Source organism: Eurosta solidaginis, chromosome 5 (assembly GCF_040869045.1).
Source record: "Eurosta solidaginis isolate ZX-2024a chromosome 5, ASM4086904v1, whole genome shotgun sequence".
NCBI lineage: Eukaryota > Metazoa > Arthropoda > Insecta > Diptera > Tephritidae > Eurosta > Eurosta solidaginis.
The window spans coordinates 201,988,054-202,015,562 of NC_090323.1; the positions used below are offsets into that span (position 1 = coordinate 201,988,054).

Here is a 27,509-nt window from a genome sequence, read left to right on the forward strand (position 1 = left end):
CCATAATCTCTATCTCGCAAATTGGAAGAAGGTCAAGCAATCTTACTTGCGGAGGACATGTGGATGGAAAGGAACGTTTACTGACTGTAGATACGGGTGCATCCCATTCCATCATTCGGTCAGATTTAGTCAACAAGAAGATAAGACCATTGCTTGGAGCAAGATTACGTACAGCCACGGGAGAGGACACCCATGTAATTGGAGAAGTAGAATGTGAAGTAGCAATTGGGAACGTCACGGTACTTCACAATTTTATAGTGGCAGGTATTGTTGATGAAATCATAATTGGAGTGGACTTCTTAATCAAGCAAGGCATCAAGATCGATATGCAAAGCAAGACGATGCGATATAAGAACATGGATGTGCCACTTAATTTCGGCTACGAGAGAGGCTACAGCAGTAAACGAGTGCTGGTGGAAGAGAGTCAGCAAATACCACCAAAATCAGAAGCAGTCATCTGGGCAAAGGTTGATGGAGATTGTGGGACAAACAAATTGTGGGTTATCGAAGCAGCAAATAAATCAGCACTGAACATACTTGTAGGAAAACCCCTGGCTATGACAAAACAAGATGGACGTATTCCGGTAAGAGTACTCAACGAGTTTAAGTCACCATTCAATTTGACTAAAGGAGCTATTTTGGGAAAATGCCAAGAGGCCGAAGTAGTTATTAACTGTGAACAGCTCCAGGAACACGTTTCATCTAGTAATACTGATCTTTCAAATGATATCACGGCATGGACGCATGGGCTAGAGGAAGCCTATCAGAGTAAGGCAAAACAACTGCTCATAAAATACGCGAACATATTAGACCAGGATGGTTCCAAACCAGGCCGCACCAATGTTGTGAAACATCAAATTGACATTGGAGATGCGAGGCCGATCCGTCAAGCTCCACGTAGTGTTCCACTGGCGAAGCGGGAAGTTGTGAGTCAAATCATACAAGAAATGAGTGACAGCGGCGTCATCGAACCATCAGCTAGTCCATGGAGCTCACCGGTAGTACTTGTAAAGAAGAAGGATGGAAAAATGAGGTTTTGCGTGGACTACCGAAAGTTGAATGACGTTACGAAAAAGGATAGCTACCCGTTGCCAAGAATTGACGACACTCTGGACTCGCTATCTGGTACGAAATGGTTTTCCACGCTGGACTTGAAAAGCGGCTACTGGCAAGTGGAGGTGAAGGAGGAAGATAAAGAGAAAACAGCCTTCAGTGTCGGTGATGGTCTTTGGCAATTTACAGTGATGCCTTTTGGACTTTGTAATGCACCAGCTACTTTTGAGAGACTCATGGACCAGGTACTGAAAGGACTACATTGGAAAATATGCTTGGTGTACCTGGATGACATCATCGTATTGGGCAAGAATTTTGATGAACATCTTAGGAACTTGGAGGAAGTTTTCCAAAGAATAGCTGGCGCTGGTCTGAAGTTAAGTCCCAAAAAGTGTGCGCTGTTTAAAAAGGAAGTAAATTATTTGGGTCACAAGGTAACGACAGAGGGCAACTGCACTGCGAACGAAAAGATAGAGGCTGTAAAGGATTGGCCAAGACCACAGAGCCTACATGAATTAAGAAGTTTCCTTGGGCTGTGCACATATTACCGCCGATTTGTACCAAATTTTTCCAGCGTAGCCCATAGCCTCCATGAGCTTACAAGAAAAAATAAAGCTTTTGAATGGAAGAAGGAGCAAGAAGTGGCTTTTCAAACATTGAAGGAGCGTTTATGCACTGCCCCAATGTTAGCATATCCGATTTCAGGAGCAACATTTATTCTAGATACAGATGCGAGTGGATATGCTATAGGAGGCGTTTTATCACAACTGGTCGATGGACAGGAGAAGGTAGTTGAATATTACAGCCGTTCGATTGGAAAACCAGAGAGGAACTACTGTGTTACGCGGAGAGAGCTGTTGGCATTGGTAGAGTGCATTAACCATTTTCACAAATACCTCTACGGCCAGCGATTCCGTGTCAGGACAGATCACGCAGCGTTGAAATAGCTTCTGCAGTTCCGTAATCCGGAAGGAAAATTGGCACGGTGTATCGAGCGACTACAAAGCTATGACTTTTCCATTGAGCATCGAAAAGGTAGTACCCATGGAAATGCCGATGCAATGTCACGAAGGCCATGTAGTTTGGAATGCAAGCACTGTTCAAAGGCCGAGGCTAAAGAAGACATTATAGATGTCCGGCTAATGACTATAACGTGTACGGATGAATGGGACAAGGAACAACTAAGAAAGTGTCAGCTAGAAGATACAGATATGTCACATGTTATGCAAGGACTCGAACGAAACGAAAGACCAAGCAGAGAGGAGATGTCAGCAGAGAGTCCCATTGCGAAGTCATATTGGGCACAATGGAACAGTTTAGAATTGATATCCGGTTGCTTGCATCGAGTATGGGAGAGTGAGGGTGGTCAATGCAAGAAGAAACTGATAGTTGTTCCCAGGAAGAGGATTCCTGACGTGCTCAGCGAGCTGCACAATGGTCCAAGTGGAGGTCATCTTGGAATCACGAAGACACTCGAGAAAATTAAGCAGAGATTCTATTGGGTTGGCTGCCGTCAGTCGGTCACCGAGTGGATTGCCAACTGCGAGGTATGCAACAGAGCGAAAGGGCCCAAAACCCGAAGTCATGGCCAGATGAAGCAGTATATTTCAGGTGCACCATTTGAAAGGATCGCCATGGATGTCGCAGGTCCATTTCCTACTAGCAACCGCGGAAACAAATACGTACTGGTGGTTATGGATTATTTCAGTAAATGGCCAGAGGTATACCCAATCCCAAACCAAGAAGCAGAAACAGTAGCAGAAGTGGTTAAAAACGAATGGGTTGCAAGGTATGGTGTACCAATGGAGTTACATTCTGACCAAGGCAGGAATTTTGAATCAGCTGTGTTCCAAGAAATGTGCAAGAAGTTGGGCATTCGAAAAACACGGACAACTGAATTGCATCCTCAGTCCGATGGTATGGTGGAACGTTTCAATAGAACATTGGAGAAGCATTTAAGGAAAGTAGTAGACAAGTACCATAAGGACTGGGCTACACACATATCATTATTCTTGATGGCCTACCGATCGGCAGTACATGACACAACGGGCCAAACTCCCGCAAAGGTAATTTTTGGCAATGACCTTCGACTGCCAGCTGATTTGAAGTATGGGATAGATGCCGATGCGGAGAGGAATGTCAAGAAATCCACTGATGTCTTAGAAGAAGAGCTGAGAGAGATACACGATCTGGTAAGGCAACGAGCAAAGATTATGAGTGACAAGGTGAAAGCGAGGTACAATAAAGCAATTAATTCGGAAGGGTTTCAGGAAGGAGATTTGGTGCTGCTATACAACCCACAACGAAAAAAAGGTTTGTCCCCGAAATTGCAGTGTAACTGGGAAGGCCCATACAAAGTTGTAAAACGGATCAACGATGTAGTGTACCGCATACAAACCACTACCAAACCACGAACCAAAATGAAAGTGGTTCATTTGGAGAGATTAGCAGCGTTTAGATCGAGAGATTTGTCTGATCGGGACGATCAGACTTAGGTGGAGGGCAGTGTCACGGATATTAGCATCACTAAGCTATACCATCACTAAGGCGATGCTAAGGCCATGCCAAGCAGTATTTACGTCAATAATCAAATCATGTATACACATATATAAGGCAGCCGAAATAGATGTCACACACAGATACATTTACTTATACGCCTATGTGTACTCGAGAGACTGTAAACTACAAACATTCACATCAATAATTCAATCATTATGTATCTACATAAACGAATAAATAATTGCGTCTACACATATGTACGTATACGAGCATCGGAGCGGCAATGCACAAACACATGCATATATCTTATCAGAGTTGTCACAAGAGAGGGCAATAATTTGTGCACGTAGTTGTGGCTGGCGATTTTATAGCCGAAACTAACTAGTAAGTTCTGGAAATAGAAAAGACTAGATGTATGCAGCGTAAACTATAAAAGTGGCGCAAGCGAGTAAGAAAAAATTCAGTTTGATTTGAGTTGTCAAGCAGTTGCGATTAAGACGATATTTAGCGAGCAATAGCAGTATTTTTTTGAATAGTAGAGTTTCATTGAGCTATCAATCAGTGTAGTTATTAAGCAAGCTATTCGTTGCACAGTTTGAGTGTTATTGTGAAGTACTTTAATAAAGGCCATTTTGCATTATTACAAATTGGAGTTATTTATTCAACAGTTTAGTGATTCGAACTTAGCAGAAGATTGCAAATAAGAGGATTTGCAGCAAATTCGTTACAATATGTACCCTCAAATTTAATTTGAAATTTTATAAGTAAATAGCTAATACTATCCGTCGAAATAATTAGCCAATCTAAAAGGTCTCATATTCGCTGTATTGTATTTTATATTGGAAACCATGGAAGCAACTGAAATTTTAAAATTTGACATGAATACGACACTATTGTGAATTGCCCAAATGTGACATGGTATTATCTTAACTGATCTTATTTCTTCTTAGAATTTGAAACTTTGAACGAGGATAACTAATATCATGATTCAGTATGACGTGATATGGTATGATCTTATCTGATGTTATACGACATCATCTAATGTGAACCTGAACTTATTTAACCCTAGTGAGATAACGCACGCCTGTGAGACGTACGTCGTTTTAATTATGCTCTCAGTCTCCCCCAATCGTAAAGAGAGAACATTCTCATTCTCAGTTTTCTCAGCTACCATTACCAGCTTGTCAGTGGGGGGTGTTTTTCAGTAGTAACTATTCTGTTTGCTGAAATATATACGATTTTTTTTTAAATACGTCTAAGAGACGTATCGCTATCTTTTACGTGACATGAATAATTTTATATATAATTTTTGCCGAAAATGGTAATTTTAGCTAATATTTTTTTAAGTATAGTTTAAAACAGTTAATTCATTCAATTGAAGTACAAAAATATGTATTTTATTTTAAATTTTTTGCTATAAACTGAGGTCCTTCGAAAAAATAGATTTTTGTAAGGACAAGTCCAAGTCAAACTTAATTTTTAATATATTAAAAAAACAATATTTTTCTTTAAAAAATATTTAAAAGAAGTGAATATATATCAAATAAATGATTAAAAAACAAAAAAATGTAAGTTTTTTCTTTATATCTTTAGGGTCCTTAAACTTGAACACGTCTCTCAGACGTACGTTATCTTTCTAGGGTAAAAAAATAACGTTATCTTTCTAGGGTGAATGTGATTGCATTTGGTGTACCCTGATTTAATATGATAATATGAGACGAACCTTTTTACTTTGATATGATATCATGCATATCAAGTAATTGAAATTATGCGATTTGATATCAATAGATGTATGTATCCTACTCTTCTTATTTAGGCTGCAGAATATAAGGGCTTATCCAAAGTAATGTGATCTTATAGGATGTGTTCATTTCAGTTTTAACGTATGGAAGTAATCGATGTGTCAGTTTGATTTGATCCTGCTTAACTCGGTTTGATATCATAACATCTAGTCATGGAATAGAAATTTAAGTTATTGTTGTTGTTGTGTTAACAATGCTTCGCCACATTCGATTTTACTATCAAAGTCACTTTGAATTGCATATAAAGAACATCGCAGGTCAAATGCACACATAACAAATCACATGCCACAAGTTACATCGTGCGTTCAAAGCGTAACATTTAAGGATAGATAAAATCCACCGATGTATTAAAAATAATCTCGCGTCCATATATGTCAGGTTTTTAATATTTATTTCGTCGAGGGGCCAGTTTTAAGCTATCGGCGAATAATAATAGAGGACAACTATTAAATGACCCTTACAGTGTGATGATAAGGCTAATATTATATCTTGTAAATGCACATATATGAGATTACTCGCTTAAAACTTGAATATGCAATACATTATTAATTAAATTTTTTTAATTTTTGTATTTCAGGCTGCGAGAATATATTCTATACTTTCACAAGTGTTGAAGTTCATTTACGTGAAGACCATCTAATGTGCGAACAAGATATAGGACAACTAATGCATGCCATTAAAAATAAACAACAACAAGCTCCTGAAAATTCAGCACCACCTAGCAACAGTGTTAAATCTTCAGATGTGGGCGTCCCAAATGAGAACTCAGTGAATGGTACACAGCGGCGTAGTAGAATCTATTTAAAAAATGTTGAGTGTTTGCGTGAACCACATAGGGATCCCATCGAACAGCAAGATAATTTAATTACCGAAAGTCTATTTCAATTCGAAAATGATGATTGCAATACTTTGGTGAATATAGGTAGTATAAGTATGGAGGATCAGGATTTCATCGGTATGCTGACAAGTGACGAAACAACATTTCCCAATAATAATAAAAGCAACAATACTGTTGATAATATTGTTAATGAAACTATAACAGCATCAATAGAATTAGATAAACCACCAACAAGTGTACAACCTAAACAAAAAATCTCAATAAAAAGTGTTGATGTGCTTTGCGAACCGGCGCTTATACGACGCGATTATGAAATGCAGACATTTGGAGATTTTATGAATGTTTGTAATGATTTAAATTTACACGTTTCAAACAATAATCATAACAGCAACAACAATGCAACAAACAATTGTGAAATTGAAAGTAATAGGAGTACAAATGCTGATGTGCAATATCATTATACAAACAGAGAACAACAGCTTAGTAGTGCGGTCGATGTTGCAGCTTCGAATTTCGAACAAGGCTACCAAAAACCTAGAAAACCTAAAATTTATATAAAAAATGTTGATATACTCAAAGAGCCGATGACATTTTCAAGTACGTTAAATGGTCCCAATATAACCGAATCTTCCTCAAATAATGGAATGAATTTCAATTTCATGCCGCAAACGTTAACGCAAAATGCTTCTAACTACTTGGACACACACTTGGAGAGCTTGAATGCAACAGTGCCGTCATTTAGCGGCGGAGTTGGCATGTCGCAGCTACCGCTTGGCACCATATCCGATCAATATCTTTTTGATAGTGGCGCAGGCAATTTCTTAAGTAATTCTACCACACCCTCCACAGACAATTACGCTTATGGCAATGAAACGGATGCGGATGGGTTTTTACCAATGGATGCCAATCGCTTTACAGATGCTATAACACCAATTATAACCGAACCTACACCACCACCACCACCACAATCATCAGCACCGCCAACGCTTCCGCTACCATCAGCATTGATGACGAACGTTAGCAATGGTGGAAATTGTAGTATAAATGAAATGCCATCAACATCCTTGACAAATGTACAGAAACAAAAAATTTTCATCAAAAATGTGGATATACTGAAAGAGCCCCAATTCCAGCACGAACCTCGTGGATTACTACATTTGCGTACAGTCGATGAGCTGAATTTAATGAATCGTAGAGAAGTTGAAAATTTAATAGCACCGAATTTGGAGAGTAATCAAACAAATATGATTGAGGATGAACTCAGCGATAATTTCCAGCAGGTGAATACAGCAAGTGCTGACCCATTAACTGCTAATGATAAAAATGTCACTGAACAAATTCCTTATGAATGTGAAAATTTTAAATTAAACGAATTTACAAATACGCAAAATAGCTGGCATGATGATTATGATTTAGGCGAAGATATAAGAGACATTATAACTAGTACTATGGTGCCTAGTTTATCCACAGCACCAGTTCCACCACAAAAAATTATACATGATTTGGATACACCACAAATATCATTGATTTCCATACCAGACATAGAAGAGCTGACTTGTGCAAGAGTTCAAGTAAATATTGCGCAAGAATCACAAACAAACGCAGAAGAGGTATCAGCAACTGCTACAACACAACAGCAGGATAATACAAATTTCGCTTTCGAATGTTCAAATACGGCTGCAGATAATATCATGCAGGATTCAGCAATATGTAGTACTGAGAATGCACGCAACACTGCTCTGTTTAATGCTGCTGCTCCTTCTATGAATGAAATTGAAAAGGACCGCTCCGCTGCCTCAGTAACAGCAAATCAGTTGAAAAACTCTTCTCCGGAGGTTCTTAAACAAGAGCGCTTAAATCAAGCTACTCCAACTGGTGAACAAATAAATTCAAATACAAATTTTGATAACCTTCCTCCTCTAACAGCAATGACTTCCTCAACAACATATACTACAATGAAAAATGCATCAGATGTTTCTATATCGGTTGCACCAAATGGTTTGCCAGTACCGCCGCTTGTTCCAATGTTGCAGTCGTTGCCAATTCAATTGCCTAAAAATGTAGCAATCACAACTGTTGCTAACATAACAACAGTGCCACCTCCTGAACGCGGACGTATTTATGTGGCCAACAATTTATTACAGTCACCAAATGGCAAAAGCAGCAGTACATCCATGCACATATCAACTCCAATTGCCGCACCACCTAAATCTATTGATACTACAAACACTAAGACAAGTAACGAGCAAGCGCAAGCACCTATAGCTGTAACGGTCATGGGTGGTACATCGGTGCGTGGCCGTCCTTTTGGCTCTAATCGTACTGGCATAACAAAACAACGAAAACAAATGCCGAATAACAATAATAGTGCAGCAGGTGTTTATTTGAAATGTACAGTTGCCGGGTGTGCTTTTCGTTTCAAGAAATCCACCACAATCGATTATCATATAAAATGTCATACCAGGTATGTGTAATAAGTTATTGTAGCTTAATTTGAAACGGTTCCATGGTACAAAATCGAAAACAATATACCAAACAAGTAAGGACGGGACTGTAAAGACGGGACTGTTATGCCGAAGACTTCATACCTTTCATGAATGGGGCTGAACAATAATCTTATACCATTCCTTATATCCAAATAATCGGGTGTATAAGATTTAAAATATATAATGAACAGATGTACATACCTAAGCGATTTTTAAGATAAATAAAAAATAGGTAGGTAGTTTGTGTGAGGATGCAAAGTTTCACGTTTTTTTGTGGTCTGCATGAAATAGCTATGGCAATCAATCACTTATCTCCACAATGTGTATCGTAAACTTAAGTATTTGATGAAATTCGAAGCTTTTAGCCGTTAAAAAGGCAGGCAAACAAAACAGGAGGAATGAGCGGAGAACCCCCAGCGGGTTAGGGGGTTAGAATATGGTAGGTATGCCTGTCGTAAGAGGCGACTAAAATACCAGGTTCCAGGGGTTGTGTAGCGCAACTTTTCAGGTTGTCAGCGCAATATATAGTTTATCCAAACCCAATTGTTAACCTCATCTTCGAGCGGCGAATCCCGTTTCACTAACAGACGAGGCTCTGGCGACCCCAATGTCATGGAACTTGGGGAGGGGAGGGAGGGATGGCCTGAAGGTTTAACGTGGCCATATAAATCGTTCCCGAGATGGTCGGGCTATCACCTTAATGGTGCTGTGTCACTGGAGCGTACCGGATCTGTATCCGACAAAGGACCATCACATCGATAACGCTCCCCAAAGCCTTCGGGGAGTAACCTTATGGCTACAACAACAACAACAATGAGCGAAGAATTCTTAGGGCCACATTAAACGGTATGTTGCCAAGAAGAGCTGGGCAGTCCAAAGAGCCTGCAATGAGGTCATATACAAACATGACCAGCTGCACCGTTCTCCTTGTTTCAAGTGATTGCAAATTGATAAGTTTGCAACGAGAGGAATAAGATGGCAACGGATCATCAAAATTTAAAGAGCGTAAGGCAAAGCGAACAAACTTTCTTTGAACTTTTTCCACCGAGTGACTGCTATAATTTAGAGCGCACCACAGAGATGTATAGGGATTTCCTGGTATAAGGATCTCTAAAATCTTTTGCATACCTGCGAAGGAAAGATAGATTTGTGCAGGCCCTTGGCAGTACATAGCAGATATGGTTATTGAAGGTGAAGTTGAAGCCAAATTTGGGATGATTTCGAGAATGACATGGTGAAGCACTTTTTCACATTGAGGAAGAGATTGTTGGTACGGCACCAGTCAAAAAGGGAGCGACCCTTAGTTGCACATGTGAAGGCGTTTTCGAGATATCGACCAAAATGTGGACCAGGGTGACCCAGAACATCTGTAATGATGGGAATAAAAAGTAATTGGATTTGGGGTGGTGCCCATTTAGCGGTACCAGACGTAATTGAGTTCTTTATTAAAAAGCTGTTTCTTTTATGCAAAATTTCTATAAGTTAAAATACCTACTTACACTAATACTTACAAACTAAGTGTATCACATACATATACATTCAGTTCAGTTCCCTGGGGACTGCATTCTAAGCCTAAATAAAATTAGCTGTGGAATCTGCAACGCAAGCACAAGTGAATCATGTTAATAATTTGTATACAGGTAAAGGCTTGTGGCGAGCAAGCTCTAAACAGTAACATACCAAGGTTCAGGTTACCAGACAGTGAACGGCTTAGTTACCGAGGCATGTAGAAAATATATGTTTGTACAAATGAATGAATGTGTCAATAAATCTCAGGCCATACCAAAGTGAGCCAAAGATATGTATGTACAAATGTATTAACATGTATGTAAGAGTCAATGCATTTTAAGAAATTCCAAAACGGGTTAAGATATATGTTTGTACAAATGAATGAATAACTTAATGAGTGAATGTTACACATCATCTGTCGGGTACCGCTAATTTATTTATATATGTAATACCAGGAACAGTATTCCTGCCATGATTCCAAAAGCTTTTGATTTCGCCCTGCAGAACTTTTTCATTTTCTTCTACTTAATATATAAGAATGTTCGAAATGAAACTGCAGCCGTTATCAAACGTGAAAAACGCTAATAGTTTGGCAAAATGTTAAATTCCGAGCCCCCAAATAATGACCTCTGGCGTAATTTAAAAAAATCTTAGTGTGTATGTTAAAGATAATCCAAATTGTTCCCTTAAACATGAGCTTAATGATGTATTTGTAAATCGTAGTTCCTCACCCAGCGCCACCATTTCCCAGCACGTACCCTCTCCACGTGCATCAGTTCAGCAATTTGAATTTTGTGCCGTCTCGGAGTTTGATGTTGCAAGATGTGTTCGTAAGATCCGCTCAAACGCAATTGGTGCTGATGGAATCCCGGTAAAATTTCTAAAAATAATTCTTCCTCATATTTTGCCAACCCTAACACATATTATCAACCATTTTATTACAACTTCGTGCTTTCCAGATGCATGGAAGCTTGCAATCATTCTTCCGGTAGCAGTAGTACATCTGATTTCCGTCCCCTAAGCATTCATCCCGCTCTATCGAAGGCCCTGGAATTCCTGTTATCTGAGCAAATCCACTCGCATATAACTGTATACAAAGTACTTTCACCGCTGCAGTCGGGCTTTAGATCTAAGCACAGCTGCACTACTGCTGTTATAAAAATTCTGGATAACATACGTCTATCCTATGACAAAAGTCAATTAACATTGTTGTGTATGCTCGACTTTTCAAAGGCATTTGAATCAGTTAACCATAGTTTGCTATGTATGAAGCTGAAATCCTACTTCGGATTTAGTGACTGCGGTAAAATTAATGATCTACTTGGGGGGTAGAGCGCAGCGTGTTAAGGTTGGGTCGGAATTATCTGACGTTAGGACATTGCTCGCTGGTGTACCTCAAGGTTCTATATTGGGACCGCTATTGTTTTGTCTATTTATAAATGACATCTTCAGCACTTGTCAGCATACGCAAATATATTCCTACGCAGATGATATCCAGATCTATATGTCAGCGATGCTGGGACAAGCCTCTGAACTTTGTGCCAAGTTTAACAGTGACCTGTCATCCTTATCCCGTCGTGCATCTATGTACGTATCTCCTTGCCCTTAACAGTGCTAAATCGTATGTACTTCCCATTTCACAAAAGCATATTAACTTTCAGGATCTAACAAATCTTTACATTAATGTTAACTGTCTGAAATATGTTTCTAAAGCGACGAATCTGGGGTTCGTCATAAATTCTAGTCTGTCCTGTGTTGATTACGTTAAATGAAACGAAGAGTAATGAAACTTAAGAGTATCGGCGGCATTTACCCCGCTAGGAATAAGGAGAAAGCTGGCTATACAATTAATATTACCAATATTTGTTATGCGGAATGTGTATACAGCAAACTAGATTCCAGGTCTGTACACAAAATTGATGTAGCCTTCAATCATGTAACGCGATATGTTTTTGGCTTAGCACGATTTGACCATGTATCTGAATGGAGGACTCGTCTGTTAAGTTGTGATGTCTCTGATTACCTTAGAACGAGGAACTGCATTTTCCTTTATCGTATCATGGCAGATAAAGCGCCCAGTTACTTATATAACAAGTTTACTCTCTCGCAATCTGCTCGCATATGTGACAAAATTTTACCGAACTAAAGCTATTTGAACTCTGCAAGGCTATTCTTTGTCAATGCTATCCGCATATGGAACTCCATCCCGAACTCAATTCCCAATAGCTTAAGTAAAGGTAACTTTAGGAATGTTATATATTCGTTCTTTCGTCAATGAATGTCTTGAAACTTAGTTTACCTACATATCTTCTAGTCAATTATTATTATTTTAAATATTCTGGTACCCAACTAGAAATTCTGTTTTTCGAAAATAGCTTATTGCAAGCTTTCTGTATATTTACATATAACCGATTTTAATACTAAGTTCATTTTTATTTTCCTAATTGTTTTTCGTAAGCGTTGCGAGGGAATATTTGCTATTGTTTAACTTTTTCTTTCTTTTTGAATTGTAATGAGCATTTCTGTTATAAATCTGTTTTGGTTCCATCATATATTATTTTATATACCTTAAATAGGTTAGTTAATGTTTTAAATTTAAAGCTTGAATGTTTTATTATTATCCTATTATTTAATGTCTGCTGTACTATAAAAGATCATAAGTGATCTTATTGTGCTAATAGTTATTTCTTTTAATAAATGAAATGAAATAAAAAATATGGTAGGTCTCACACTCATGTTACAAATTTTTTTCTAAAGATATACATATTTTGCGTCAAAAGACCAATCCAATCACCATTTTTCATCCCTTTTTCGTATTTGGTATAAAATTATGGCATTTTTTTCATTTTTCGAAATTTTCGATATCTAAAAAGTGGGCGTGGTCATATTCGGATTTCGCCCATCTTTAAAACCAAGATAAAGTGAGTTCAGATAAGTACGTGAACTAAGTTTAGTAAAGATATATCGATTTTTGCTCAAGTTATCGTGTTAACGGCCGAGCGGAAGGGCAGACGGTCGACAGTGTATAAAAAGTGGGCGTGGCTTCAACCGATTTCGCCCATTTTCACAGAAAACAGTTATCGTCATAGAATCTATGCCCCTACAAAATTTCACAAGGATAGGTAAATTTGTGTTCGACTTATGGCATTAAAAGTATTCTAGACAAATTAAATGAAAAAGGGCGGAGCCACGCCCATTTTGAAATTTTCTTTTATTTTTGTATTTTGTTGCACCATATCATTACTGGAGTTGAATGTCAACATAATTTACTTATATACTGTAAAGATATTAAATTTTTTATTAAAGTTTGACTTAAAACACATTTTTTTAAAAAGTGGGCGTGTTCGTCATCCGATTTTGCTAATTTTTATTTAGCGCACATATAGTAATAGGAGTAACGTTCCTGCCAAATTTCATTACGATATCTTCAACGACTGCCAAATTACAGCTTGCAAAACTTTTAAATTACCTTCTTTTAAAAGTGGCCGGTGCCACGCCCATTGTCCAACATTTTACTAATTTCCTATTCTGCGTCATAAGGTCAACCCACTTACCCACCTTCATCGGTTTATCCGTCTTTGGTAATGAATTATCGCACATTTTCTGTTTTTCGAAATTTTCGATATCGAAAAAGTGGGCGTGGTTATAGTCCGATTTCGTTCATTTTAAATAGCGATCTGAGATGAGTGCCCAGGAACCTACATACCAAATTTCATCAAGATACCTCAAAATTTACTCAAGTTATCGTGTTAACGGACATACGGACGGATGGACATGGCTCAATCAAATTTTTTTTCAATTCTGATCATTTTGATATATGGAACTCTATATCTATCTCGATTCCTTTATACCTGTACAACCAACCGTTATCCAATCAAAGTTAATATACTCTGAGTGTATAAAAAGCAATAACAGGAGAGGAGCAAGAATACTGCCCTGGGGTACTCCAAATGCTGCGGGGCTTACTATTTTCAATTTCAACACACATGAGCCTATTCGTTAGGTGGGATTCTAACCAACGCACAGTGGCGCCTTTTGAGTTTTTTCTTTGCAAAAATCATAACTTTTGAACCAATGAATATACTTTAAAGATTTAAAATGCAAATGAATTATTATTTTAAGTTTTATTGTGTGAAAGCTCAGAATTTCACAGATACAGGGTGCTTCAAAAAAATTCGTCAAACTCGAAAATTTTTAGAAAAATGCAAAAACAAAATGTTTTTAGTAAAAAATAAAAAGAATAAAATGAGATTTGTCTTATAATGACGTATTTAAGCATTAAATAAGATAAACTAATGATTTTGATAAGATAGCGTGTCACTTCCCACTTATGATAAAAAGTTGTATCTAAGTAGTCACGTAATCAATAACTACCAAAATCGATAGACGTATTGTTTCTTTTAAATGGCAATACTCTTATAAAACTCAAATGTCCGTTTTTGGTGCCACAATAACAAGGTGCTTCAAAATTCATCGTAAAATTTTACGTTTTTTTTTTTAATTTACAAGCCAAATATGTATTTTATTAATAACTAAAAGTTATTGAAAGTGGTTCAATGAAATTTTATTTGAGCTCAAGATTAAACATCCAACGAATTTTGGAAAAGGGGAGTGGCACTACCCATTTATGCTAAAAAGTTTGATCATAGTAACCGCTTTACCAATTTGTACCAAACTCGATAGACGTATTGATTTCTATACAAATTTAATACGTTTGAAGGCGAAATGCCTAAGCTTTAAAATAAATTTGATAAACTTTAGAGAAATGCAATAACGAAAAGCATATATGTATGTATAAATCACTAAATTAATTAATTCTTTTATTTGAAATAAAAAATTAACTTGTACATAGATATCTTATTTTTCAATAAAGTAACAAAATTGATTAGTACATCTCTTTTTCATTGTTGTGATAAGAAGTGAGAAACTTATTTTATCTTAACATAGTCATCGTCACTGGAACATATATCTAACAAAGCAACCATTTCTGAGCTATACGCATCTGTAAGATCTTTTTGTGTTCTTACATAACTCATAGATGATATGACTGGATCAGAAGAAATAGCTAACATGTTGAAAAGGTCTTCGTTTTGTCTAACTCGTGATACTTTGCAGGTGTTCATACATCTATATCTTTTGTAGTCCTTGTTCTTAGATTCTTGAGCTTCTTCAGACAATTCTCCTAATGGTAAGCACTGGTACTCTTTTAAATCTTTTCCATGTGCTAAAATTGTATGTACCGTTGGTGTAAGTTTCTTCTCAGGATACTTTTGATGCAGCATCTCTGTAGTTTTAGATGCATATTCTCCAAATTTGGATCCATTAACTGGTTCATGGCAGTTTAAAGTAATCAAGATTTTCAAGACTCCTTCTAGTATTTAAATAATATCGGGCGGCACAATATAGTTGATGACGGACGTGGATTTTTCCAATATTCTGAAGCTTCATCTTTTAGTCGTAATGGAACAATAGAAGCAATAAACATATTACTATCTGTAATTGTTTCATCGTCTACATTTATTCTTTGTTTATATGCGCTTTGTCCTGACGATCCATTACAGCCCCACTTAGTTATCAATGCTAGCTCCTTTGGCAGTGATTTCAACTTTTCTTCAGTAAAACTTTGAAGGAGTCGTGTAGACGTATGATCCATTAGGTTTTGTAGCTTAATTTCAGCTGATAATTCGGTTATTTTGGGACTTAGAGGAACTGATTCTTTCTTGGCTTGAGTAATTTTTTTGTATCCAGGTAAAATATCGGCATTACGTTGCAATAATGACTTAGGCAATATAATATATTGTTTCTTCCTTAAACCGATATCTATAAACAGCGCCAAAGCTTCTTCGGGAGTGTATTTCCTAGGTAGCGCATTTGGTGGTGTGGGAAAGCTGTTTTTGATCCTCGTCAGTCGCACTGGACTTGCTACCGCAACTGCTTCTGTTATATGAGACTTCACGTTTTCGTAGTCTTTTTTATATTTAATAGCCAGTGCTTCTGAAAGATGAGTCGTGGCCATAGCGTTTGTGGTATCAGACAGCTTCCTTTTCCTTGTGTAGGTAGAACACTCTTCTATGGGTTTTGTTGGTCTCCCTCTGGATTGGTTGACGTGATAGGCGTTTCTTCGTCCAAAAAAGTTTTGTCAGCTAGCCACTTTTCATGCTTGCTTAGCAATTTTGAATTGTTACGATAGACGTCCTTCCATTTTCTTTCTATCATAATGTATTGTAAACCAATTTTTTCTTCCAGGCCTTCCTTTTCTTTAATGCTTGTTTCACTCGCTAATTCTCTCATAATAGCCTCAACGAAGTCCCGTCTTGACTTTGTAGATTTAAACACCGCAAATAGTTTCGAGTTTTCTAGATACATATTAGAATTGGCTTCGAGTGTATCTGACTAAATATTAATCTGTGAACTATATTTAAAAATACTATTCACTTTATTTAAGTAAACAGAATACTTAGTTCCTTAATCTCCAAAATACGAATGATAATGTGCATTGTATGATGGATAACTTTATATACCTACTCAAATTATTAAAATGAATTTCAGGTATACAATTCGTAACTAAACTAAAGAAATGTATGTTGTTAACAAGTTCCAATAACAAAAACGACCTTACGGCCGTACTGAATTATATATACCTGCTCAGGCGCGTATTTATGCCCAAGGTTGTTTAACTTTATTTGATGTAAAAAGTGAAGTTGCTGCTGGACGCAGGTAGACTTTATGAATTTAGGTAACTGAATATTTCACAAATAACTACTGTTAATTTGACGGAGCACATATTTTAACATTTTTTTTTCCATCAAAGTTTTAAAAAGGGCCTAAAAATAGGCATTTCGAAAAACAGGTATATCCGCCAACTTTTAACAAAAAAAAAAATCACAATTTTTTTTTGTGTCAATCCTAAATTAAATTATTTTTAATTGCTATACAAGAAAACGACAACCGGCCACCTTATTTACTCACAAAACCATTTTAAATACAACGAAAAAGAAGAAAACTTTAAAATTTTTCCCAATGTTGAAAATTGGTCAACTTTGAGCGGCTCTACCTGGTAAACTATGAGCTTCAATTCTACATTTCATTTCAGATAAATTACTTTTCACGTTGCACCGCCTGTTTAAAAAAATGTCTCCCCGTTTCCTCTTACAATAAAACTTGATAGTTGAAGTATCATTGATTCAAAACTATTTTTTGCTACGTTATAGCTTATTATTCTAGTCTATATATATGCTATATGTTCGATGATATAAGGCGTGCACTGTATCTTGAAATTAAATGAAAAGAATTGAAAGACAACTCGTTTCTTTATTATAAAGTATAAAAATGTTCTGCGCACTAGTGCAGTCTAATTGCGAATGCTCCGCAAAACATAAAAAAACATTTTTCCATCAGTGATCTATATTTTTGGGTACCAAGTGGTGCGATATTTCTATATATATATATATAGATGATATTTCTACATACCCGTACATAACGTCACCTGATTCTCTGAGAAACAATAGAACCAGTTTTTATCCTTTATTACATACATACATAGCCTACTATGCGCATGCAAATGTTTGTTATTGGAATTATATTGCGTTAGATACATAAGACCGTACATATGTAGATGCAGACAGATGTTCCGTTGGTTTTTTCAATACAATACCTGCGCTGAATGGGTAAAGGGTGTGTCGTGTAGTTACTGTACATCCTCCCCTCCGCTGGAGGACTCCGATCCTACTGAAATTGGCCGCACAGCTAATTTGGTTATGGGTCCCATGTATTCACCTTTCGAAGTTTGTATCGTTACTACTCTGACTTTGTGTCCTCGCTGGGATGTAGTTTAATGACTTTTGCGAGTACCAATGTGACTGTGGTGCATTTGGTTCCCGAAGAATTACAATATCACCTAGCTTAATATTCGGCTCATCTTTTCGCCATTTTTGTCTTTGTTGTAAACTAGTGAGGTATTCAGAGTGCCACCTCTTCCAAAATCCCTGCGCCATATGTTTCACTTTGTTCCACTGCTTCAATGGGCTTATATTTATATTAGGGTCAACATATCCATCAGTCCTAGCCGTAAATGGTTGACCAATTAAAAAATGACCTGGGGTCAGTGCATCGATCTCACCATCATTACTGGGGCATAATAGCCTGGAGTTAAGGAGGGCCTCAATTCTAGTGAGCAATGTATAAAATCGTTCATAAGTTAAAGCGGTTTCACCAATAACCCGCTTTAAATGTGTTTTGACTGATTTGACTCCACTTTCCCAGAGCCCACCGAAATGGGTAGATGAAGGTGTTATGAAGCGCCAGACAATGTTATTCTGTGCAAAGAAAGAGCTGTTGTGTTGCTTTCTTACTATGTTTTGCATTTCGTTGAGAATCCGCTTAGTCCCCACAAAGTTAGTCGCGTTGTCTGACCATACCTCTACTGGTTTACCACGGCGCGATATGAACCGATCTAACGCGTCGATATATGATTGGGTCGTCAAGTCGCCCACCAACTCCAAATGAATTACCTTCGTAATGAAGCATACGAACAGCGAAATATAGCCCTTCACCTTTCGTGGGACTCTGCCAACCTCTTCTTTTAATAGAAAGGGACCTGCATAATCACAGCCCACCTTACTGAATGCGCGCTGAAATCGAACTCTTTCGATAGGTAAATCGGCCATCATTTGTTGTTGTGTCGATTTGCGTAACATAAAGCAAGTAATGCAGTCGTGGACAACTCGTCGTGCAATGTTGCGTGCACCCAAAATCCATACTGCTGCCTTATTATAAAAATCAGCTGATTAACGCCGACGTGGAGATTCGCAATATGTATATATTTGATAATCATTTCAGTGACGATATGCTTCGCTGATAGTATTACTGGATGTTTGATGTTGAAGGTTGCTGATGAGTTTTCTATGCGGCCACCCACTCTTAGTACTCCATCTTTGTCTATAAATGGTACGAGGCTAGACAGTTTACTCTTATTTGCGACTGCTTTATGTTCTTTCAACGTGAAAATTTCATCTGCGAACAACTCCTTCTGTACAGTACAAATTATAAGGTTTATAGCATTCTGTCGTTCACATGAAGACAAAAATAAGCCGTATGTTTGTTTTCGCAAACAACCGATAAATCTTAAGCAATAAGCTGTGGCACGCACTAACCGAGACCACATAGATATATGTTGTAGTAATGAGCCAAGGACGACATGTTGGTCTGTTGAAATTAGAAAAACTTTAGTAATAGATTGAATATGATTCTTACGTTCTTATAAGTTCTCTTGAGATATGTGCAACAGCGATTTCGTTTGTGGTCATAACTCCCTTGCCTCAGCGAGCCAACTTGGGCCGTTCCACCAAATGGTTAGAGATTTTAGCTCGAGTGGCAACACCCCTCGCGAACCAGGATCAGCTGGATTATCTGCGGACCGAACATGGTTCCACTGCGAACGAGTGTACGATGTTAAAATTTCCGAAGTTCTGTTTGCCACGTACACTGACCACCACCTTGGCAACGCTGAAAGCCAATGTAAAACAATTGAGGAGTCCGTCCACATATAAACGTTAGAGTTATCGAATTCCAATGCCTGCATAACTTGGTTCATCAGTCGGCAAAGCAGTACTGCGCCACACAGCTCGAGGCGTGGTAGTGACACCATCTTAAGCGGAGCTACACGGCTTTTGGCAGCAACGAGATGTGTGTACCTTTTACCTTCATACTCTGATCGGCAATATACCACCGCTGCGTAAGCGTTCTGTGAGGCGTCGCAAAACCAGTGGAGTTCGTTATGGCCAAGTTTAAAAAGTACTCTTCTTGGAATTTGTAATGTATTGAGCATTTCAAGGGTACTTCTTAGATTTTTCCAACGTGTAGCTATTTGCTCAGGCACTTCATCTGTCCATTCCGACTTAATTAACCACAATTCTTGAAAAAGGATTTTAATTAGAACCGTTGTGGGTGTTAGCAAACCTAGTGGATCGAATATGCGAGCAGCATCCGACAATATTCATTTTTTTGTTACCGTAACTGTAGTTGAAGGTGATATGCAGAACTCAAATGCATCAGTTGCTGGGCTCCATTTCATTCCAAGGAGCTTTAAGCATTTCGTGGGTTCAAGGGATACTGCAGACATTTCGCACATATTTTATAAAAATTCTTGGAAATTACTTGTGATATCAAAGGGTATGTGTGCGCCAGTTCATTTAAAACCCTTACAGCCAAGTAGGGAGCGCATGCTGTACCATACGTTACTGTCTTCAATCTGTAATGCTCATCTGGCTGATTAGGGGAACTACGCCACAAAATCCGTTGAAAATCTCGGTGGTAGTCATGCACCCAAATCATACGGTACATTTTCTCTACGTCACCCGACATAATAAATCGATGCCTACGAAATCTTAAAATTATTGAAAATATTTCTAGCGAAAGTGATGGACCAGGAAGCACAGCTTCATTTAGCGACGAATAATTGCCACTGTGTGCAGAACCATCAAACACTACGCGAAGACGGGTTGTTGTGCTTGTGTCTTTAATCACAGGGTGATGAGGTAAGTAGCAACATTCGGTCGATGGCTTTTCGATTTCAGCTGCTGGCACTAGCTCCATATGTTGCATCGAAAGATAATCTGCCATAAAATTACAATATTGTTATTGCAATTCGGAATTACCTGCAAGTCTGCGTTCTGTTGCGTAGAATCGTTTTAGTGCGTGTTCGGCGGACATACCGAAGTCGATCGATTGTGACTTGAATGGTAGTTCGACGCTAAACTTACCATCATCATCCCTCGTATATGTTTGTCGGAATGATGTCTCTGCTTTTTCCTCGTCTTCGGTGTACAATAGTGAACATGGGACTTCCTCCGTTTCCCAAAACTGTGTGAGTGTCCTATCAATGTCGACACTGTTGAACATCACGCCCACGCTTCTCTCATTCATGCGAGTTAAATCACCACCCACAATCCATCCGAGTGTTGCTGAAAATGCGTTCAAACGCTGGTTTTTTTCGCTGATTTTCTTACCCGTTAAAACCTCGAAGAATTTTTCGTTTCCCAAGAGAATGTCAACCGGCGACGAAATATAAAATGTTGGATCGGCAAGATCAAGTGATAAAAATGATAGTACTGCTCTTTCTGAAGATTATGTCCGGGAATGGATGAAGAAATGGTTGGCATAATCAGAGCCTCGGCGTTGAATGATTCGCCACCCGTCCTGGCGGTTATGCAAAGGCAGACCCAACCATGAGAAACACCCGTGGATGCATTGTTTAAACCATGTATTGGTATTCTTGAGTGCTGACGGCGTAGTCCCGAACGCTGCACGCACTTCTCGGATATTATTGTTTTTTCTGAGCCGCTATCCAATATCATGCGACATACTGTTGTTGTATACCATAAGCATCAGTAACCTTGCATACTGCTGTGGGCAGAAGTGTATTAATCTCTGGCAATGCGTTGAAGTTTACGTTCACCGTCTTGTTATCATCCTGTCGATTTGGCGATACCTCAGTGGTGTCTTTATAAGTAGACTGTGATGTCGTTTACGGCAAACGCGGCAAGAGTATTTAGAGCGACAATTGGCTCCTCTTAAGCAATTGAAACGAATACGTTTGCTAGCCACAAAATCTCGTCGTTCTTTGACAGCCAATTCTATGAATGCACTGCACTGAGGCAGCTCGTGAGCATCATTGCACCTCACACAGACAGTTTGATTGTTTACTGTTGTTTAGTGAGACTTTACTGAAACTATGCGCTGATGTGATGGTGATGTTGTTGTCAACGCCACAGACTCCAAAGCAAGACATGTGGTATCTAAAAAGCTCAAAAATTCATTAAATGTAGGAAAATCGATGTTAGATTAATTGAACTTAGTCCATTCCTTAGTTGTAACTGGATCCAACTTGGACAACAAAATGTGTATTAGCCAGATATCACGCTTTTCTGCATCATTTCTAATACACGTAATCCGCGCAAAACCTCATCTGCGCCGTCGTATAATTTGCGCAAGTTAATCGATGATTGACTGTTAATAGCTGACATATTTATGAATTTGGTAATATGTGCATTAGCAATAACACCTAATTTGTTGTACCGTGAGCATAGCTTGTTCCAAGCTTCTGAGTAATTATCGTTTGTTTCCGGAATGTGCTAAATTAACTCATATCCTGATTCAGCTAGATAGACCTTTAGCAGCTGGAACTTTTGGCAAGCAGTATATGTTGTGTTATTGTGTACTGCGCTGACGAAAGAGTCATGAAATGATTTCCACTCAGTAAGTTGACCAGCAAATGCTTTTATTTTTATTTTCGGTAAAAAACTCATATTGGCACTACACACGTGTTTTGCCAAATTTTGTAGAATGTCAGTCTGTGATGATAAGACACTCGTCATTGCAGCGTCTTGACGAGTTGATTCGAATATAGCTGATGCAGCTCCTGTCACGCGTGACTTTTCAGATGTGTAGGCACGTAATTTGCTTTTTAAGCTAAGCATCCGCTCTTCGAACTCTTCCCAATCCGCCTCGATCTCGGATTGTACCTCTTCTCCATCGTCGCTCTTCTCGATCATTACCCGAACAATGTCCTTGTATTCCCTCCAAATCTCCTCCAAACGTTCCAAGCGACACTCCCAATCTGAAATAGGTTGATCGATTCCGTTGGTGTTCACAAACGTGAACATGCGCGTAATAGCCCCTTAAGCAGTGCCCGTTTTGACTTTAGTTTCTGCATAATGGTTCACTGCGATTTAACCCAAGCACCATGCGTTTTGCAGAACATTTACAAAAAGAACCCCGTAATAATAAAATAAACCGATTTGTTTGCGTCTGATCCGGATCGAATGACCAAAAAATGTTCGATGATATAACGCGTGGACTGTATCTTGAAATTAAATGAAAAGAATTGGTCAGCTTTTTTGCAAGACAACTCGTTTCTTTATTATAAAGTATAAAAATGTTCTGCGCACTAGTGCAGTCTAATTGCGAATGCTCCTCAAAACATAAAAAAAACATTTTTCCATCAGTGATCTATATTTTTGGGTACCAAGTGGCGTGATAATTTCTATATACCCGTACATAACGTCACCTGATTCTCTGAGAAACAATAGAACCAGTTTTTATCTTTTATTACATACATGCATAGCCTACTATGCGCATGCAAATGTTTGTTATTGGAATTATACTGCGTTAGATACATAAGACCGTACATATGTAGATGCAGACAGATGTTCCGTTGGTTTTTCCAATACAATACCTGCGCTGAATGGGTAAAGGGTGTGTCGTGTAGTTACTGTACACTATATATACGACCGATCTCATCTATTTTTTCAGACAACAATATGTGCTATATACGAAAGCATATGGTGAAGTTTGACGCTCCATTCTGATAAATTGAAGAAAATATGACAAATATCCTCTTTTCTGGAAAATCGGTTGTATGGGGGATATATGCTATAGTGCTCCGGTCCGGCCGGTCCCGACAAATGTCTAACGGACATCCGCTCACCAAATTTTATCAAGATATCTCAAATTAGTTTGCGTACAAAAAGACAGAAGGACAGACGGGCATGGCTAAATCAACTCAGCTCTTCATCCTGATCATTTGGGTAACTTATTGGTGGGTCTATCGATTTCCCTTTAAGGACTTACAATTTTGAGATTCGATTCGACATCTCCGCAGAATGATCGCGGAGATATCGCCGTTGTTTCGAATTTTTATCAGCTTTCGGGATTAGCTGGGGCCTTATTATGTAACTCGATTGAAAAGAAATTTTTTCGCATTTGAAAAAAAAATGTATGTGATTTGACAGCTTTCGCATTTCCATTCAAATGGACTTACATAATAAGGCCTCATAATAAGGTTCCCTTATAGCGAAACAACATTCAGATACGAAAGCGACACAGCATTTAGAAGCTATTTCGATAGGAATAGCAGGTACTAAAGCGATAAGACGAAAAGTATCGTGAAAGTAACTATTTCGATAGAAAATTTTGGGAACTTAAAATTGGCAAAGCGGATTCATACTGATGTGAGAGAATGTATAGACGAAAGTGGATAGCAACCTAGGAAGCGATTTGGGAGGTAAAGAGAGATACGATTTTAATTGAGCGCTATAATTTTGAACATAATTTTTCAAAAAAAAAAATACTTTGTTTAATATTAGAATGATGTCTGGAAATCTTAAAGGATGATTTGGAGATCTTTTTGGAAGAATTATCTGACGAATTCACCCGGAGGGTTAAGATGCTTAGACAATTCTGACGGCATGCCTGTCGTAAGAGGCGACCAAAGTTCACAGCACTAGAAGGTTCGAAGTGGTTATCTGAAATGTTCCCGATATGGTCGGGCTATTACCTTAATGGTGCTAAATTCCGGAACGTACCACACTATTTTCAAATCACTCGGTATATTTTTTTATCGCTACAAACTTTACGTAATCGCGTTGATATATATGAACTTCTTCGGGGTCAGTTTGGATATCGGCCGGGATACGTCGGGTTTTCTTCTGCAACTTTCTCGGTTTCTTGAACTTGTTCAGAACCATGTCGGAAATATTTTAGACCACTTTTCCTTTGTTTCGGGCCCATAATGGTTATTCCCGGATATGCCTAATGCATTAGGTTTGATACCATTTCGGAATTATTTTCGGTACGATTTGCGAAAGTTTGAGAAAAACCTCACCAGGTTGTTCTCGGTTTCCTGTACATAGATAACAGATATTAACGAGTTATCGATTTGTTATCGATAACAACGGATATAGACGTGTCATAAGCTTGTTATCTATAATCAACGATCGGTGCCTATAATCGACGAGCTTTTGAATTGTTATCCGCGTTTTATCCTCTTATTATCGACCATTTTTCGTGCTTTCATCGATAAGTTGTGGGTGTATTATCGGTTTTATATTAGGTTAGGTTAGGTGGAACTGGCCGGTCCATGAGGACCTCACATAGACTGATTGAGTCCGTAGTGTTACCAGAAGTTTGTTTTAACGACAAAACTGAAAAACCCTATCAAAAACCAGGATCTATGTTACAAAATAACTCCGTCCTCTTGGCAAATACTAGAAGCTTCCTAGGACTTAAGCCACTTGCTGCTTCTAGATCTGACAGCTGTATCACTCCTAATAGCTGGAGTCTTAGCCTGGCAAGTGCAGGGGACGAGCACAGAACATGCTCGATCATTTCCTCCTCCTACCCGCACTTCGTACATCTGCTATCACTGACCAAGCCTAATTTAAAGGCATGTGACGCCAGAAGGCAGTGTCCAGTCATAATACCCGTCATGATCCTCTCTTTTTAATGATAGAAGCAAATTTGTTAGTCTAAGGTTGTAAGACCTACACATAATCTTCGACACTTTACAGCCCCGCGCTTGAACTTACGCCTTTCCCGCTTGGTCGATCATGTGCACCTCTCGCCTTCGCTTAATCTCGCCCAGTCTAATTGAGACATCTACGGAGCAAGCACAAGGGATGCGCCCTTTTTAGCTAGTTCATCCGCTTTTTCATTCCCATCTATTCCCATATGCCCCGGGACCCAATATAGATGTATGCTTCTCCCTGTCCCGATTCTCTCCAGAGACTGCTTACACTCTAACACGCATTTAGATGCTGTGCTATGCGAGATTATTGTCTTAATTGCTGCTTGACTGTCAATATAAAAGTTAACACGGTTGCAGCTTAAGCTATTCTCTTCCAGGGTTTCTACTGCTTTGGTTACGGCTAATATTTCCGCTTTTAAAACGCTACAGTAATCCGGCAGACTGTAGTATCTTCTTATTTCCGGATCAGCACAGTACACCGCAGACCCTACTCCTTCCACTACTTTGGAAACATCTGTGTACACATGTATCGCCTCGTCCGCCATTTGCGCACCCTAGCGCCAACCGTCCACCTCTATTGTGGCCTTAAGATCTCCCAGGAAGCGCAGATAGGGAATCATGTAGTCTGTTCGTCTTGTGATTGATGACGCTATACTACTATGGCCATATGGTCGGCGCTCAAGCTGCCCCGAGGCACCTAGCCTGGTTGCAGTTGTTAATGCTATGTTCTTTGCTACCAGGTCTACAGGTGTACGGTTTTATATTAAATAAAATAAATTTAAAGCACGATAACCTCCGAAGAAGCCGAGCTTCTCTTCCAATTTACGTCGTGCTCCTTTCAATTTTCCCTACAAATTAGCAGGACGGGACTTACAGGTTTTAATGCATCTGCAAGGCAAGGTTTCACTTAGGAACTTTTCATGGCAGAAATGCACTTAGGACGCTTGCCAAATCAATGCCGAGGGTCGACCCCGCTTTGAAAAAACTTGTTTTTAAATTTTTAATGTTGCTTTGCCCGAGACGTGAGCCCAGGATCTTCGGTGTGGTACGAGGAGGGCGTTGCCACCACACTAGGCGGCCATATATTGATTATCGACAAATCCCGTTCAGCCCTACGCCCCGTATGTGCGTCGCCTTCTGAAAGGATATTGTGAGTTATTGCATCCTACGCTGATTAACCATAAAACCAACACGCATAGAAACAACGCACATACGTATGTATGTTGCTGTTGAATCTGCAGTGTCCTGTCAGATTACTTGTTAGAATTATTAAATTACTGAGAGGTTTATAACCGCTCTGCACCGATTTGTGTATAACGCCTCAACAGAAACTTTGCCTAACGTAATGTGCAAGCATTCCTCTCCCTTCTCCCTTTACTCGTGCATTGTATACTCCCTCAGCTGACAAAAGCGGCTCAGGCTCGCTCAGTCTTAACGTTGCTACAGCTCTCTCTAATACGTCTGCTTATTACCACAAACCAGGCCAGCTGTACAAAATGAGCTCTAGTGCTAATTGGATTGCTATGGGATTGCTATATGTGTAGCTCATGAAAGTGGTCACTTTGTAGGTTCACCTTTCCGAAGGCCTAGGGGAGTGTTGTGGATGTTGCCACTTTTTTCCTGATATGTGTGTGGTCCTCTCCGGTACTAACACCTTCTTAAGATAGAAAAAAATATGTTATAGGACAGCAAATAAAAAAAATTAGGAATAGGGAAGGAAAGGGCGTGGTCAGGAAAGAGAATAAGAGGAAACTGAGAGCGAAGGAGAAAAAGATTGTGAGAAAGGAGAGGTAGGAAATTCCTAAGAGACAGGTAAAAAGTGGGTAAGAAGAAGAGCATAACTAGAAGACATACTAATTGGATATTCATAGTAGGAATGAGGGAGTGAGCGATGATTAGTATGCGTTCAGATAAGAGACTGTGAGGAAATATGCTGTAGAAAGATAGAAGAAGAACAACATAACTTGGGAGTGAAGGAGGGCGAGGGGAGCAAGGTAGAGGAAAGCAGAAAACTGAAT

The 27,509-nt window shown here is 38.8% G+C and overlaps 1 protein-coding gene across 1 annotated transcript in view; it reads left to right on the forward strand.

The window, feature by feature from the left end:
* Window positions 1-27,509, forward strand: part of LOC137252164 (uncharacterized) — a 57,504-nt gene that overhangs the window by 13,893 nt on the left and 16,102 nt on the right. Inside the window, exon 3 of the mRNA XM_067787504.1 lies at window positions 5,932-8,656. Coding sequence (XP_067643605.1) covers window positions 5,932-8,656 — 2,725 coding nt within the window. The remainder of the gene's footprint in view (window positions 1-5,931; window positions 8,657-27,509) is intronic.